Below are 17,901 nucleotides of genomic sequence, written 5' to 3' on the forward strand. Positions count from 1 at the left end.
GGCAACAGAATCTGAGCTGGCCGGGGTTAGACGGGAAGCAAAATCACGAGTAATCCATAAGCTCCCTAGTCAGTGCGCCTCTACACAGGTAAGGGAGGCATACGAATACACAGCAGGGACTGAATTAAATGTTATCAGGTGAATGGGAAGCAGATGAGAAGAGGTCTGGTCTTTGAAAGTAGCGAGCCAGGTAGAATATAGTTCATCTCGTAACGATGGTGATCAGAAGTAAACCGTTGCTTTCCTTCTTTTAAGTCAGTATTCTATACCCGACAAGGAGAAGGAGACAAATGGGACCAAAAACATAAGTATTCTGTGGAGGTAACAAACACTGAATTGCAGGAAATTCATTATTATGCCGCGATAAGGAGGAAATATCTCCAGATTGCCAGGTGAATTCAACCCATTACCTGGAGGACAAATAATCAAGTGACACATTAAACATGCCACCGAGGGCACATTCCATTCTACTCACTAATAACCTCTGAATCATAATGACATCTAGATTTGGTTGTAAGCTCTATTACATTTGCTCAATTATCCATTTCCTCTGATTGCCAGCGTGGATGCAGCAAAGGACACAAATCCTCTGCAGCTGTTTGTATTTCAGGGAAATGCCTCTGTTCTTCCTCTCTTAAAGTTTTGCGACTGTAAACATCATTTCTATAATTCATGGATTTAAATGATTGGAAAGTGGAGAGAGGGAAAACAATGCCTTTAGGAGAGATTACTAATCACTGCAGCAGGTTCCCGCGTCCTCTTCCCGGAGCTCTCATCCAATGTGAAATTGATTACACATCAGTCAGAGTACAAAGAAAAACCGTTTGGACCGAGCAAGGGACACGATTCTCTTTTTTACTCCTTCTTTTGGCTGCTGTTGATCTGATATTGATCGCCTGACATTGGTCAAATATCCCACTCTGCATTGCGGATAGATGCTGATTGGGTGTCGAGGGGTTGTCTGACAGGACAGGACAGGGCGCATGAATGAGGCTGATTAGGGCCGTCACCCACCAGGGATGTGCCATTGATTCGAATGCCTTTTTCTGTGATTGGGATGGAACAGATGCTGTGATTGTGAACATTAGCTTACCTACACTGTTTCTGCACAGGCTGCTCCCTACGTATACCAAGCAATACGAGGCAGCTGCCACTTTAAGATGGTTTGTACTGTATTTTGGCTCTTGTGTAGGGAATTTACTCCCTGTAGTTTGGCTTTGTTCGTCTATAAATTCAACATTCCAGCAGCGGAGGAACTTGGCAAGGACGATGTGCAGTTTCTTTTCAGTTAATCCGAGGATGCGAGGAGGACCACACAGAGTTTCATGTGCTACAGTAAATAGATCCAAAGACACCCTATGTCTCCTGTGAAGTTACTTTTCAAAGTTAACAAGGTAGCTGAGACACCCTGCCGAATCAATGCAGAGACTCGGTCAGTTGCTCATGAATATTGTGAATATGCCGTGTGTGAGCAGTCCGCCACTGCTCCCCCCTTTGCCCTGAATGAAGTGGATGAGTGTCGGGAGCTCTTACTTCACCAATATCCAGCTTCACGAAAGAGAGCGGCCTTGTTTCCAGGGACTAAGAATAATTGGCGTGTTTATACAATCAATGTTAGAGAGCAGTCATACTTCTCTGGGGAAATATGAACACTAGAGCACCACCACCTGCTCCTGCCTTTAAACCGAGCTGTGCATTCTACAAAGGCTCATATGACTGGTTTCGGATCGTGCCCTAATTGTGATTCATGTTGCATTTACTGTGAAACGCTCTATTGTACATGTCAATATTTCACGTAAATGGCTGTGATATGTTTTACACTGTCTTTTGTGTTGACGTTGTTCTGTTACAGTACAACGTGATTTCATGTCACTTAATGCACTATGTGTGCTTGTATTTTGACATTAAGAATTAAGATGTGCAGTAAAATATGCATTTGCTTCAGACTCGTAATTGTTTTTGCTGAGAACATTAAAGAAACCGTCCCTAATTATCATGCAGCTTTTCATGTTCGTCCTCTGTATATTACTCCCACATGGATTCACCGACCACCATTATTTTTTCTCTTTGCCAAATGAGACAGAAGACGCTTGATGGATCCACTTCCACGGAGCACAGTTATTCCAACAAGAAGCACGTGTTGTTAAACGAGGCAAAGTGAAAGAACAGCTAAGTAAACTGATTTCCTCACATCTGCTGCCTGCTGTATGGAGAGCGTAAGAAAATCTGCCCAACAACACCTCTAAAATCTCACTAATTAAAACACCATACCTTGCTTGTGCCTTTTTTATCTGCACAAAAACTAAAGAATAAAAATGAACATCGAGACTTTTGTTGTGGCGATTAACAGCAACTTTCCAAAGCCTCCGCTGGTTCCCTGGAAACTACTAATTTACTGAGATTTAGTGATGTGCGAAAGTGGAGAGCTGATATCTATTGATCTCATTTTAATCGCCACCTGAAAGCCGATACAGAAGCAGAATTTGCTCGGGTGAACCAGCTGTCCTCATAAAGTCAACAGTTTATTTGCTTAGCCAATTAATTATATATGTCTGAGTTCATAACTTTTTCTTTGCGGGTGTTTTGATGTATTTTTGAAATCTTTTGAGTCTGAGCTAGTGATGTGAAAATGGATATTTTACCAACCACGTCAAAAAAACAAAAGGGAATTCCCTAATGATGGGAGAGGGCTGGTGGTTCAGACTTTCTTAGCAGCCGCTATTTGACAAATGGTAATTTCCCACCTAGCTTGAGTCTCTTGCTCAGTGATTATTCAGTTATCACGCTTCTTCCATCTTGAAAAAGCTTTCCTGAATAACTTTTATGTTCTATTCTTCAAGATCTTCAATAACCCAGATATTGTCCTGTGCTCAACAAGTCAGGCAGAACACTAACACAGGGTTAAGCATTCCTGTCCCATGGAAGTATACTGTACTACATAGGATGAAAGCATACGAGCAAAGGGCACAGAGCGAGACTCCCAGCATCCAGTGCTCCACACATCATCCTGCATTAGAGAAAGGTCACACGAGCGCTCACCTTTGTAGAAGCACTCCTCGCTGTGCACGATGGTAATCCTGTGTCCTCTGAGGCACGAGGCCCTGTGGAGCTCGCAGTGGTTCTGGTACAGCTTGCCGTCCGAGCCGCACACGGGTTTGTAGTGCGGTTTACAGTGATCCAAGCACTTGCAATCCCCTTGGCCGGTCTCATGGTCGACGACGCAGTGACGCCCCAAGCCACAGTACTTGTGTTCACACGGACCTGGAGAGCCATTGTGTCCCATAAAACCTGCAGGAACACATAAAGAGAAAGTTAGTACTTTTCGTCTGTCCACAACAAAACCAGGAAGTCAGGGTTTCAGCTCTTATGAATCCTCATCGATGGTTGATGGTGTTTTTCTCAACCAATAAAGTGTCAAACGCACAAATTATGCAACTCAAGATCTCTACAAAGCATCCACAGTGGGAGGGATTCAAAAAATACAACAACTAAAACAATCTGTTCATTTCAAAACTAATATCACCAAAAATGCAATGACAAGAAAAACATCTCCTGTTTTATCTTTTGACATTTGCAGACGTAAGATGCAATTTTCACATTAATGTAAGCACAGTTTTATAAATGTCGACACCCACAACTATTATTTAGTCTCTTTGGAAAATATAAGGCTAAATAACCAAGTGAGGGTATATTCCATTTATCATTTTTTTACTCAATATATATATATATATATAGATGAATGACAACAGCTCCCCAAAAGTAAAGGGAAAGGGTCTTGATCGCCCCCTGGTAGCTGTCTGCTGTATAGGTGATAAAGCCTGCCTCCTCTATGTTAGCACATGGGACATGGACCAAATTAAGTAGACATGCAAATAAATTATTGCAAAGGTTTCTCTAATTGTAGCCCACTGATGTTTAACCCCTGGGTAAAAGCCCCAGAGTTACAATATACAAAGTTTAAAAGCCCCAGAGTTTAAGGCTAAGGGGCTAAGAGAGAGGGCGGTACAGTGTCTCACCTGCTGCACCTGTGGGATGAAGCAGTGTTTGTGACATTAAAGCTCCACACAAAGGGTTTATTCTGTTTATTCCTGGCTTTTGTTATATTTTTGTTATAAATGTGCCCTTACATTTTAAAGCTGAAAAATGTAGCCTTGCTGTTGTGAATTGTTGTTGGTGCAGTATTTCAATAAGGTTTTATTCAGAGAGAATATAAGCTGTTGACAAACCTTGTCAAAGTTGAGTTACATTTTTCAAAAGTTTGTGTCTTGCAGTTTAAAGGTGCCATAAGGACATTACTACAGATACAAGGTTACTTGGTCTTGGTCGAAAAATGCTATTGCATGTTATTTGGTTGAACTAATCTGTCTTAAACGTAGTGTTGACTGATTTTATTCATAAAAATATATGTTATTATCCTCTTGGTTGTAATTATTAATAATATAGCAATAAATTCTAATAAATTTACGCATTTCAATTAAAATACCTAGACATTCCTTCTACATCTACCATTAAAGGGTAAAACATGGGGAAGGTGTAAAGTGTATTTAGCTGAAGAACCCGGGGAGCTGTTCCTCTTGCTAGGTGATGCACAGAATACACTACAGATGTGTTTAAGTTTGGTGTTATTTAGTTATTTGGTCCCATTAAAAACAGGGTAAAAAGCCATTATTGAAAGCTTCGACTGACGCATGATTGGTAGAGCTTTTATTTTGATACCACAGCTACACACCTAGATCACTACTCCACAGATTCTGGCTCTTATGACCATCATGGGTGAGAGATGGCCGTGTTCCTACCCAAATATTTAGCTTTCATTTCTGTATAGTGGAAGGAAGTAGAGACATGTCATTCATCTCCAGGTTAAGAAGGAGGGAGCAGTCCTGTTTGGGTTTTACAGTGTCCAATATGTCCTCACACAAAGTGACCTCTACAATGACAAGAGGTTACATGTCATCAAGTATTCATCAGATCCGAGGGCTGAGGAGTTGAGGGTGTACGAAATGAAAAGAAAAAAACGAGAAAGTGAAATGTGGGAAAAGTGTCCTTGAGTGAAGCGTTTTTTTTGTGACTGGCTCCGGGATTGCGGTTCTGCAGCGGCCCCTGAACTCTGACCACAGCGTGGAGGAGGCAAGCGAGGGAGAATTTCCCAATGGGGATTAGTGGAGTGGCAGGAAAAAGAAGCTAATCACGGATCCAAACACTGGAGCTTGTAGGGTTTCCCAGCAGCGGTTGAGAAACAGCGAATAGTAAATAGTATTGGAAATAGTATAAAAACTTCACAAGAGGAATAAGATGTGCTGTTGGACCGTGAAGTCGAAGTCACACTTTACGAAGAACGGGACTTTCCTTTGAGAAATCATTAGAGTGAATTTGTCAGAGTTGAAGATTCTGCCTTTTCAACCTGTTTGAACACGGGCCACAGATCATTCTGCACAGTGAACTACATCAAATATATTGGCTTTTTAATGGCTGCCGTCTCACTCTCACATCGCCCTTTGGAATAGTCCTCCGGGATCGGGGGGGGGGAAACGATGAGCCGAGAAAAAAGACACACAAAAACTCAACCATCAGAGCGGGAGGTCACTCAGAGCTTTCACGGGCTGAAGGGACAGCTTGCGATGAATACACAGAAAAATGATTATAGGTTTGTCCACTGCTTAATCCCTTTTGTGCAAAGGTCATTGTATTTGCAAACTGTTAGTGTGCAGTCCTTTAGAAAACTGCCCGTGTAATGAGAGAGCAATAAAAGATATACATTGCAGCATTTAGTTTTTGTGTCCCAGGACAAACGGACAATTTAACGACCGCAGTGAAAGCAAAACTGTTCAAACTCACACCCTGACGAACTGAACGTTACACACACCAGCACAGCGATGAGATGAATAAAAGCTGTGACACTACAGACTCGCACTGCACAGACTCATCACACAGTTTCACAAATTATTTTTTAATGAACTCAGAATAAATCAATTATCATGTCCTGTGCATATTAAGTTGAGAGCATATGTTTTATCGCTTTAAAAGAATTGGGCAGAGGAGACAAGCGTAGATAGAGACATGACTTTGGTCTAAATCTTTGTTGGGTTCACTTGAATGAACACAAGCAGAGACGTGTCCAACTGTAAGTTGTTTACAATTTTTTGCAAAACTTTATTCAGCTAAAAAGATTTTAGCCATAAAGAATGCAAAACATTCAAAGTGAAAACATGTACAGATTTTCAACGTCAGTGTCTTTCATTTGTCCCCCCTCAGTATCAACTTAACCTAAACCAAGATAATCATGGTTTTATGCTTATGCAACTCAAAGCACTTGTGTTAGTTGATGATCATTCTTTATAATTTATCAATCAATTCAAACATCAAGCATTAGATGGAATGTGAACCTAAGGCTCAGGTGAAAAGGTTTTTAAATCCAGGCGTCCACACCAAACTCCTCCAAATGCTGCCAGCGCAGTTTCCTCCCAAGCAAACAAGCCAATGCAAACCATTTGCACATGATCGTGATTTGTGGGGCGCTGCACTGCATTTACTTAAGATAAGTGTCCAACTGATATGCAAATCTCATGGAGATATAGAAAAATAATTCAACTGAGGGGCACACAGATTGGCATCCACACACTTTACTCTCACGCTGCACACACTGTTTCACCACTGACCAATAAATATTGACTAGGGAGCAGCGCTTCGTGGCATTAATTACAATCTATGATGCATTTGGCTTCGAGCACCGCGGTCTCCTGATATATAAACTCAGTCGAAAAGCAAGATGAACAGCCATTGTGCTCTGCCTAAACAGATGGTTATGGCCAATGCGTTCCAGCAAGGGAATCGCTCCTGTGGTTGAATAGATAACACACTAAGGAGTCAGCATCCACCGCTGTTGTCTCCATTTTAAAACACACACACACAAAAAAGTTTCTACAGAGCTGTGTCTAATCATACCATCATCTAAACGCCACATAATTGCAGGGTTTTGGGTTTTTCTTTCAAATGTGTAAAAGATGCATTTCAAATCCTCCTCGACATCACTGAGAATATCTGTATTATTAAATCCGCACTCATTTCTCATTTGACAGCTACGTGGCTTTCAATTAAAATGTCTTCATGAATTTCTGAACGCTCGGTTTTAGCAGCTGGACGTCGCGGTAAACAAGCCGACTTAAAGCGGTAAGCCTTGTTCACATCCAGAACATCTCCCCGCGCGCAGGCCCGGCATTATCCCCCAGCCATCACGGAGGATTTAGACGAGATACAAGTGTGGACACTGTGACCCGATTGGAGCCGGTCAATTTGCTAGTTTATTAATTCCCTGCGGTTCCCTGGCATAACGATTATTCAGTGAATTTGTGTCGCACAGCCAGGCATCCTCTGCCACCAGCAGGGTCAGCGAAGGGCGCAGTCGTTTGTCATCAGTATGCACGTCCAACCGTCTGGTCATCAGCTGACATCGGGGGACAAATGAGGAATTGTGCACGGCCTTTCATTCATCGATGACCTATTAGTTTTTCAGAGCGTGGAGAGAAATACATGATGTGCGGTGTGAACCCGAGGGCTGTTATGAGAGTTTGGGATTGTAAGGATGCACTTAACACACCTTCAAGGAGAATAGATCATGGTGAGGGTGGAGTGATTCAGTGTCTTGCTCAAGGACACTGCAGCAGCAGCAGTGGCAGCAGATGCTTGTTGTTGAGGCAGATGGTGGGTTTGTTTATACCGTGCATCTTAGTTGATCAACAGATATGACAAAACAATGGTATATAACCCTTTGATATGTTGTGATTCAATGTGGTTTCAATGTAGGAAAGCTCTGTTGTAATAGTTCTCCTTTGCACAAAAGAAAAAAACAGTAACACAAGGAAACCAAAGGACGATGCAGCAGAACCAGGCTTCAGGAACACTAGCATATTTTAAAATCTTAACAGCAAAGCAACAGAGGTGAAGCATCACTGTCCGCTTGTTGCAATGAGGACACTGAATATGTCTCAGTTGGAAATCACTTATTTTGCTGAGAGTCAGGTAGAGAGGGTCGTTCAATAACCTGAGGGTTGGTGGTAGTTATTGCAATAACGGCAAACTACAGGTGTGATGTTTTGATATGAATAACAGATCTATGCTATACTTGACGACTATGGCACAGAAACTCACCTTGATTATTTATTTGTCATCAGGAAATGACATAACCCTCAACACCCTAAAAACCTAAAAGTGCAAATCAGTCGGTGCTATGACAGTTAACCTGAGGTTGTAATATTTCTCTCAAGAAACCCACAGTATCCAAAAGCTTCACTCACGACCTGATAAACATAATTCTGAAGTTTCATGACAAAGTTTCAAATGTTTTTTTTGAGTTCTGCTCAAGGAACTAATTTATTACAGATGGACAATATCCCTGCGGTGTTTGCTGAGGGGATATTTTAGAGCTTGCTGACTCAATGATGAAAAAAAAAATAAGTAGATGTAAAAATTCCCAGTGTGAATAGATTTAGATGCAGAGCAAATTAATCAGAATCGTCAGTCTGAGCATGTAGGCAACACCAAGGTCCAGACATATGTTAGTCCAGTGTGCATCATTTGAAGGGCATGCATAATGAGGTGCACACCGTGTGAAGGGATAACTGACGAACATGGACAAGGCCAACATGATCAGATTGTCATCGCAGATGAATCAAAGCCTCGAAAATATCGCAGCTCGAGGAGAAACACGAAACGGCCTAATGGAAACTGCCCTTCACCAAATGTGTAACAACCTGCTCTCTGTGAAAAGCCATCCCAAGCTGCCTTGACATCTCCGCCGCTTAAGCTGAATCTAAATACTCACAACCACTTAAGCAATATGCCCCAATATTCTGAAGGATGTTTACTCTGTTTCTCAACAAGTTCTCCATTTCCTTTCTCTGGCAACGGAGAATGTTCGTTCGGTGCCCATCTGATGTTTTCATTACAGCTTCACAGAGTCCTGGGGGGGGGGCGAGCCGAGTGTGGTAAACAACAGTCGGAGGCACTGAGCTCCCTCCGTGCACCGAGTTAAGCTGGCCCACAAGGCCCCGTGAAGGGGAACAAGGGGGCTGCAAATCAGAATAAACATATACTGAAACAATACAAAAACTTCTACATGGCACATAAACAATGTCACGATCCCTCACAAAAGCTGACACGTCGATGGATTACGTTTTTTTGAATGTGCATAGGTGCAAAGGGCTGTGAGGAGAGAAGAAGAAATAAGTTTAAAGTTTAATGCATTCATGGCTAAAAGTCTGAAATCAGGAAATCTGACTTTACCGAGGGTTTTCTCTAACAATCGCTGAATTAAATCGTGACCATTAGGACTGCGTCGGAAACACTGAGACCCTGAATGTCGCCCATTTATTGACAGTGAATTATTTGTGACATATTTATGGAGAGAGGAATTTAACGGCCAGTTCATTTTCACCCAGCTTGAGTTATTGGTTTGCACAGTTTTGCAGATTTCATTTCAGATTTGCAATAAGGGAACAACGATTGGTTTTTACGTTTTTTTTTTCATTTCATAACAGGTAACAACCATCGGACGGTGTTTTGAATATGCAGGCAACCCTGAAACATGACATGTGAGGTTATAAATCAAAGCAATGTCTCCACTACATAATATCCAGCTGGTAAAAATAGCACCTCCATGTATTCAGTAATGAGAAATGAGAATTTAGTTTTGTTTGGCTCTGTGTAGTTATCCTTGGGCCATCAATTTCAAATTCATGCCCAAAAAACTGCTGCACCGCCAGAGGACACACTCTATAAGGGAAATAAAGCTTAAAGCTATTTTACAACTTCTGTTTCACTTCGCTTCTCAAGGTTTTACTCAAAATCCGCAGCTCCCAACGCCCCCTGTGTCAAATGGAAGGTTTGCCCAGATTAAGCCTGTTCCGTGTATACGATTGCAAATGTGCATAATCATTTCTGCACACTCAGCTGTCAAATCAGAGAAGCTGCGGTGTTCTGAAATTTTGAGATATGTGCAGAAAATTCTCCTGAAGTACCCTTGGCAAAGATCCTTGGCAAATTTCAGAAGATGCAGCAACTAGCGGCGTTGTTATCTTCAGCTTTACGCATGTCAATTCAATCTGCTATACCTGTCTGCCTCCCAGGTGCAGCCGTGAATCCATCACCTGCTGAAATGCACTTCCTCTCTCCCCCCCCACCCATCATGTGCTAATTTGCAGCACTGTGACAACACTTTCACTCCTGGTGGCATAAACAACTCGTGAACATTTTATGAGAAGCTATTTGAGGCACAGGAGCTTTTTCAAACCTCTGGAGCCGGCGAACCCACTATGTTTGAAACATTGATGACTTCCCTTCCACCTCAGTGGGTGCGTTACATCGTCCTCCCTCTGAGATGCAAAGCACAAGTCACATCTGTTGTGAGGCCATTTCTCAAATTTAGTAATTTCACAAAAAATCAATCACAATTCGTATAGTAGACGAATGGAAGTAGAGAGTATAGAGCTAGTTTCCTGCTGTTGCATGGCCGGAGTGGATACTGTCTTTGTAATTAATGTGGCCATGTTCTTTCTTTTGCTAGTTTTGTTTTGTTTAATGAATTCAATCAAGCCCAACTCCGTGTGAACAGAGGATAAGTCCTTGGTGTCATTAATAAAGAGGAAGGCCTTCTCCTTTTTAATGAAAGCTGAGCTCTGCAACCTGCTGATGTGAAACCTTGCTTGCTTTGCTCTGGTTCTCCGCTTTCTAACTATATAAAAAAAAACATTTGATGAAGAGAAAGTGTTGGTTTTATCAATTCAGTCATTTAATTCTGACACAAGGTGACTGAACGGCACTTTGCTCTCGTAAGTTGCGGCCAAAAAAATTAGAAGGAAGGGTTTTAGAATAAGAAATACAGGCAGAGAGAATTTGTTACACTTAAACAATACAGGAGATTTTTTAGTGCAGGTATAGGAGGCATACATTCAATAGAGGGGTTGTTTACCACTGAGCATTCATCTCGTAGCGCTCGACAAACACAACTGACATTAACAGACGGTGCTGGGTGTTTGTGGAATCTAACACAGCACCACAAATCAAGTCATGGTCAATTTATTCATAATGTGCCGTCTGACACTTTCATCACAAACCACTCAGCAGACTACAAAAGATGTAAATACAAATTAAACTATATATATATAAACTGCACATGGGACATTGTGCAGCTCGTCCATAGTCCAAGATATTAATAGTCATATCAAGGCTGTTCCATAGAGTGTCTGGAAAAAAGAGCCCTCACCGGGTTATCTTTTTCATATCTTATTGTTGTTCGGCTTTGAATCAGAGCTGATTAATTAGGCTTCTTTGACATTCATCCACAAGGAGACTCTTTAATGTTGGAGATAAAGCATTTATTTTAGAATAAAAACATCGGATCTTTGTTTTCCCCCCACAAGGTTTTTTCCATTTATGCAGAAAATAGGGTCTGTTATCTCTGTAAACACTTTGTTCTGGGACATAAATTACACCCATTAAACCCTCAACTGCGATTTCTGATGTTCTAAAATGTTATTTTTGTATTTGTACTAATTGCATGTGTGGTTCAAACACGGTGGAAAAAATAATGATTTGCAGAGATTATCCGGTTGGTTAATGCGTTTACCTATATTCTTCCACTGTAAACCCACTGAGACAAACAGGTAACATCCAGTTTTCTGTTTATACAAAAACAGGTCATCACCTCACGAAATTATCTTGATCATCTGGCCACAGCAAAAATAGCTGCAAGACAACCAAGTGGAAATAGATCAATAAACCCTGGAGCCACTGGACGTACACAATCACAAAATCTAAAATACCATAAAGAGCGTCCTGCCCCTCCCAACACAAAATGTTTGATTCTATAAGCCATGAACATTATCTCACACCCCCCATGGCAGCTACTTCACCACCAACTGAGCCAACAACTATTTGTAGTTTCTGTTGCTGCCTAAATGTCATTTGAATCAGAAAACAATGACAAATTTGTTTCTTTTTCAGAAGACAGTTGCTCACGTTCAACCTTTTCCTTCATTATTTTTGCATGATATGAATTATGTAGAGAATCTCTTGGTATCATGCAGTTGACTTCATATTTTTTAGCCAGTGTTCATCGTCACTTGCAGGGGTTGAGGCTCAGGGGAGGATGGTTTAGTCAATTAATGGAAAAGTGGGAACAGTAAATTAACCTGAATCTACTTTGATGATTAAATTATAATTTGTAAAATGCTAAATATTTGCTGTTTCCATCGTCTCAAATGTGAGGATTTAATGATTTTCTTTTGCTGTGCATGATGATAAACTGAATGTGTGTGTGTTAGTGGAACAAAAACATACCTAGAAAGTTGAGATAATCTTTCTAATGGAATTATATAAGACATTTTTGGCACATTAAACTATCAACCAACATGTCCCTCTACTCTCTTAGCCAGATGTTCTTTTTAATTACTATTAAAGGGCATTTTTATTATTTATAACGTCCTTCAAGAACCGTACTAAATTACTAAATGCATATTTTCTACGTGTCTGTCCTGAATATGTTGTAAATTGAACTATAGCTTGTGTTCTTTTGTCTCTTCGGAGAGGCGTCTGATGTCAGATGGTATTGAGGATGGTGATGATAAAGATGCTACTCAGGAGGTTTTAGCCAAAAAAACTTGCTCGAGCACTTCTCACCGTTGGTAGTGCAATGTATGGTTTGTGAAGACCATTACTCCTCCCTTGTATCAAACTCTGCTGTAACCCGACATGTAAAAATAAGTCTTGGAGCCCAGAGGCCCCCCCCCCCGCTCCACGAGACACAATGCGGCTGGGACGTCCGTTAATGGAATAAAAACGACACTGCATATCCATCACTCTAATGTGCACCTGCATTTTATTGAGTTACTATTCTTGTTACTCTCTCCTTTTAGATTTTGCAATACACACGGTCATAAAGACACTGAAGTCAGCACCTGTGCATAAACCACAGCAGATGATACACTATTTATATTCATTCACCTTTTACAAGGCATTTAAAGAGGTTAGGTGACTTACTATGAAATGCATGGGATGTACAATGCATCAATGTGACACACTTTAATTCTTATGAAAAGAAAACAACACAAGAGTTTATTCCATTTCAGCAACAAGACTGACACCCTAGAGTGTGTGTTTGTGTGTGTGTGTTTGTGCGTGTGTGTGTGCTAGTCCTTGGCTGAGTGCATGTGCTGCAGAGTGGATACGAGAGCACCTGGCAGCCACTTGGCAACTTTCCGTCCCATTTCATTCCCACGCCTAATGACTGAACGTGGGCCAGGCTCCTCTCTCATTCTGTCCACATCGGGATGCAGCACTGAGAGCATTTCCAGCAACAAGCCCATTTATCAGAGACTGCTGACTAATTGTAAGCGCCCCACGCTTCTCCCATTACTACTTCACATTACAGTGGGCTGTCTGGTTGGGAGGCAAACGGCAGAAATCAAGCAGTGTCTTGTTCCATGTTGGATATTTGGGGTTTGCTTTGTTTGATTTTTACATGTACTTGCAAGTACTGCTATCTGTATTTCATTCATTTTTTTGTTTAAGTCTGAAATCCCAATGATAATAAGGTTACACAAGGGGGGGGGTACAGTGCTGGGAGTACATAGCTCCAGGTTTTGCTTTGGGGTGAAACTCATATCGAGGCTGCAGGGTTGCAGATAGGATTCCATTTATCTCGTGAACAAACGCACAGCTGTGTTGTCGAGAGGCTGAATTACTGTGGAATATTCTCCGAAGGTAATTCAAGCAAATACCTTGTTTGTATAAACAATGAATTTAGTTCAATTGGTTTAAAATGTCACTGAGCCATTTAAAGTAAAGAATTAGCATTCGATGATAATTGCAAAGCATTAAAAAGCTCCTTACAGAAACAGTTATTGTGATTATGACTGATTCAATGGTTTAAAGGGTCAACAAATAAGATTCTCATAGAGGAAAATGAACAGAGAAAAAGGGCAAAGATGAAATATTTTACAGTCGTGATGGATTTTATACACACCTGGTTATTCCTTTTCTTTTTGCTAATGTGTTACTGTCAAAACATTTATTCTGAATATAAGATAAATTCATATTTATTCAAGCTTTTAGTGCCGAGCAAAAAGTAAATTATCTATTTCAAAGACGGTTATGTTTTCAAAGCTGATTGTTTGTTAGCAGTATGATGTAAAAACTACTAAACTTGAACTTATGGAAGAACCCATTAACTATTGGAACAGATTCAATTAAGGGGGCAGAACCAGGAAGTTTTTCATTTTCTTTAACATTGTGGGATAAGGCGTTTTCTGACATTTTTGCATAAGCGTTTTTAAGTGTGATCTTTATTCAGTATGGGAACAAATCTTGCTTTCAGTTACATCAGATAATGTATATTCTGCTTGTATTTAATGTGAGCAGATTCTATGTATCTGGTCTCAGTACATGTACATGCAATGGGGTGTTAAAGTGGCCAATCAGTCTCGACGGGTGTATGTGCTCTCTGCGTGTCACTTTTAAATAGACGATCAATTCTTGTCAATTGCGCTCTTCACTGCCCAGCATTGAAATGGCAGCGGGAGTAAATGATTTATTGGATATCTTTTTTGTAAAGACACTTCTACAGGTTGAAAAGCCAGGGTTGTGGGATCAAGGCTTTTGTCAGAGGGCCTACTGAGGGTTACGCCGTTTAAACTCCACAGGAGCCTTTTTTCAAACGGCAAAAGAAAAACATGTAGTGCCACAAAATAGGATGATTTTTTTTCCCACCACGTGTGGAAAAATCAAAGCTCACATTACTTTTGCTCGACAAATAAAACAACAGCAAGAGAGTCGGCTATGATGAAACCCACAAAAGAAGCATCTGAGACTTCAGCTCTTGAAGGAAAAGAAGAAAACACAACTTGCAGTTTTACCCCCAAACTGCCGTGATAAGCCGAACCCCCTGCTGAGAGCAAGACTGTACAAGGCAACCAAAGTGTTCTGTCAGTCAAACTGACTTTTTATATCGTTGTATATTCCACGAGTGATACTAACAGTCCTATAACAAAGACCTTTAAAAGACAAATCAATAATCTGAGTAGGTTACAGAGAGCTCTTCATTCATTTGGTCTATTCATGCTTCCTAAATTCACCCCTATTGCTGCCTTGGGTATTAAAGCTGTTGTCACTGCTGTGAAACTATTAATGTCAAGATCCTGGGTAAAAGCTGGATAAGAGTCTTTAAGAAGATTCATATATATATGTTCAATGAAGTTATGAACAAGGGGATAGAATACTGTGAAAGGGCTGACTTGCTTCCTCGTGGAGTTACTCTGTGTTTGTACACTGAAGTGGTCCTGTCATTCAGATAAAAGCTACATTAAAGTTAATCTCGGTCGAGAGCGGGGAACCGTCCTTCAAGATAATGTTCCTGCCTGTGATTACTGCGTTGACCTTCAGATGGAAGGAGATGGCACCGCTGCTGCCAAGCTTTTATCATTACCCACTGTAAGTACCACCGGTTCACGCAGATCACTGGGAATTATTGATGAATCTCAATTAGATTTGTCTCACTTCATTTGATACTACATATTTGGGATGTGGTTTGCCAAAAATGATGGGCATCAACACCATGGGAGTCATTTATATGCTGAAGATGAGTTTTGATGGTAATATTGTTGATCTTGCTAAGTGTGCAGCGCGTTATGCTTCCTCTGGCAGAGCTGATGGTCGCCGTGACACCTATCAAACACTTTTCTGCCCTTGCGTGTGTTATTGTTTTCAAATAAGCAGTTTAACGTTCTTTGCAAGTTCATTAAGCAGTTCAAAGACCTGAAAATGAATTGCATGCCATAACAGTATAGTACTGTACGCCTCATAAATGTTACTCTTACGGCCATCCGTCAATGTTTATGAGCTTGAATAACCCCCCCCCTTCTCTATAGTTTCAACCAGTCAGTCTTTAAAATCTAAGTAAAAAATCTGTCAAATTAAAAACTAATGATGTAGAAATGATGTTTTTCCCTTGAGGTAAATTTGTACATCAGAACTGATCAACAGAAACGTGAAGCTCATTTGCTTTTCAAAGAAATCAGATGTTACAAGTTCACTAAAATCTGTCTTCCATTAATTTTCCACAGGAGCAGTTTAAAAAAAACTTCTCAAGTAGGAGCATTACTTTGATGCTAAAAATGTGTTTTCTCTTTAAAAAACTTGAAACCAGAGGAGCGAAGCTTTCAAAAATGCTAACTCACCGTTTAAAAATGCGTATCCAGGGGTGAGAGCAGCTCATTTGATCTGCGTTGAAAGATTCATTATTTGAAGAATAATTTCTCACAGATAATAGCTCATTAGGAGTCCTCGCCCGGGCAGGAAGCATCTCGGCAGTTCAAATTATTGCTCGTGTGATTTGGGCTCCTGCTGGTTCATGTTCTCACCGTGTAATTAGGAGCCGACTCACCTGGGAGACGGGTCAAAGTAGTTAATGAGCACGTGGAGACTGCAGTTTATCACCATTTTCAGAAATCTAACTAATTTAGGATACACACTGATATCTTTGAGGGTTTTGCAAATTGAGATCCCTTGTGATCACGGTTAGTTATTATTTATGATAAAATGAGGACAATCTAATATGTAGACATATGTTGAGAACACACTGGTGAAGCCTTTATGACGACATCACTAAAGGTTTTGTTCGATATAAGTTGAAGCAGTAAGTGTAATCATTGAACCAACATGCGAGACAACAGGGTCCTGCGGTGGAAAAAAAATCTATACTGAATTGAGCCATGATTAAATATTATTGACAGCATCTGTTCTTCTTCGTGTTGAAACATTCACAGTGAGAAAGGTTTACACGTTTAACTGCAGCAGGAGGGAAAAGGCCAAAGCCACTTTTATGTCATTGTAAATGTCATAAATAATTATTGACTCATTATAAAAGAAAAGCTGAAATCATCAGGAAGGCTGTATAATCACAGTGTTGGTGGCGTGAGGTTAACAACTGGAATGACAGTATAACAGCAGGGCCATTACAGGCGTTCGAATACATGGAATTACTCACTACTTTTACATGGACAGCAATGTTCCAACTATTCACCTCTGTCTGAATTAGATATTATTTTCATTATGATGTTATCATGAGCTGCTGGTATAATATTCCATTGATGTTCCAGTTGAGGTAATCAGAAAATGCTAATAACATGACAGTGTCTTATTCAATTTGTCGATTCAACTTTTGACAAAGGTAGAATCTAACTAAGCTCATGAATATATTTTACTTTATTACAGGTAACAGTAAGAAGCAGCCTGCACCAACACACGTCCTTGTTATGGACATTAGATCAGTTTCAGATTCTCGTGGTGTATAAGCTTGTGTTAGAGGCATTTTCACCGGCTACTTAGTAAACGATTTGCCTAAGAAGAGAACTGACGACTAAGAAGGTGGACAACCAAGTCATGTTAATCTTTCCGTGCACCTGTTTTGGATACAGCCCTCATGCATCCAAATATTTCAAAAAAATAGATAAGAGAACCAAGTTAGAACCAAGAATATAGATCCGCAGTGCAAATGCAAGCTTCTGAGTGCAGCGTGACCATGAAAGGTAGAGCTGGTTTCTCTCCCTCAAGGAGGTGAAGACTTCTACCATACAGTATTTAGGCCAGACACAAGTGTCCTCTTATGGCTTATTAGGTCAAGGAGTATAAGTGGCCTGTAAAGCTCATCAGAGAAGTCCTGTGGGATTTCAAAGGAAAATCCTATAGGTCTATTTTTCTTTCTTAACTCCGCTCCTCATCTGAGCCTGTCAGTGGTGCTCACAAGCAGATGGTGCAGTGCGGTCCCACAGCCCTGTATTTAAAAACTACTTCTGTCCCCGTGCAGAGAACGACTGCACACAATCTAACTTGATTAAGACCCACTGTATGAAG

At 40.7% G+C, this 17,901-nt stretch overlaps 1 protein-coding gene across 4 annotated transcripts in view; it reads right to left on the bottom strand.

The window, feature by feature from the left end:
• Nucleotides 1-17,901, bottom strand: part of fstl5 (follistatin-like 5) — a 155,368-nt gene that overhangs the window by 101,251 nt on the left and 36,216 nt on the right. For all 4 annotated transcript variants that reach the window (XM_035162284.2, XM_035162282.2, XM_035162283.2 and 1 more), the window contains exon 4: nt 3,040-3,288. In XM_035162284.2, the coding sequence (XP_035018175.1) occupies nt 3,040-3,288 (249 nt within the window). The remainder of the gene's footprint in view (nt 1-3,039; nt 3,289-17,901) is intronic.

Source organism: Hippoglossus stenolepis, chromosome 7 (assembly GCF_022539355.2).
Source record: "Hippoglossus stenolepis isolate QCI-W04-F060 chromosome 7, HSTE1.2, whole genome shotgun sequence".
NCBI classification, from domain to species: Eukaryota; Metazoa; Chordata; class Actinopteri; order Pleuronectiformes; family Pleuronectidae; genus Hippoglossus; species Hippoglossus stenolepis.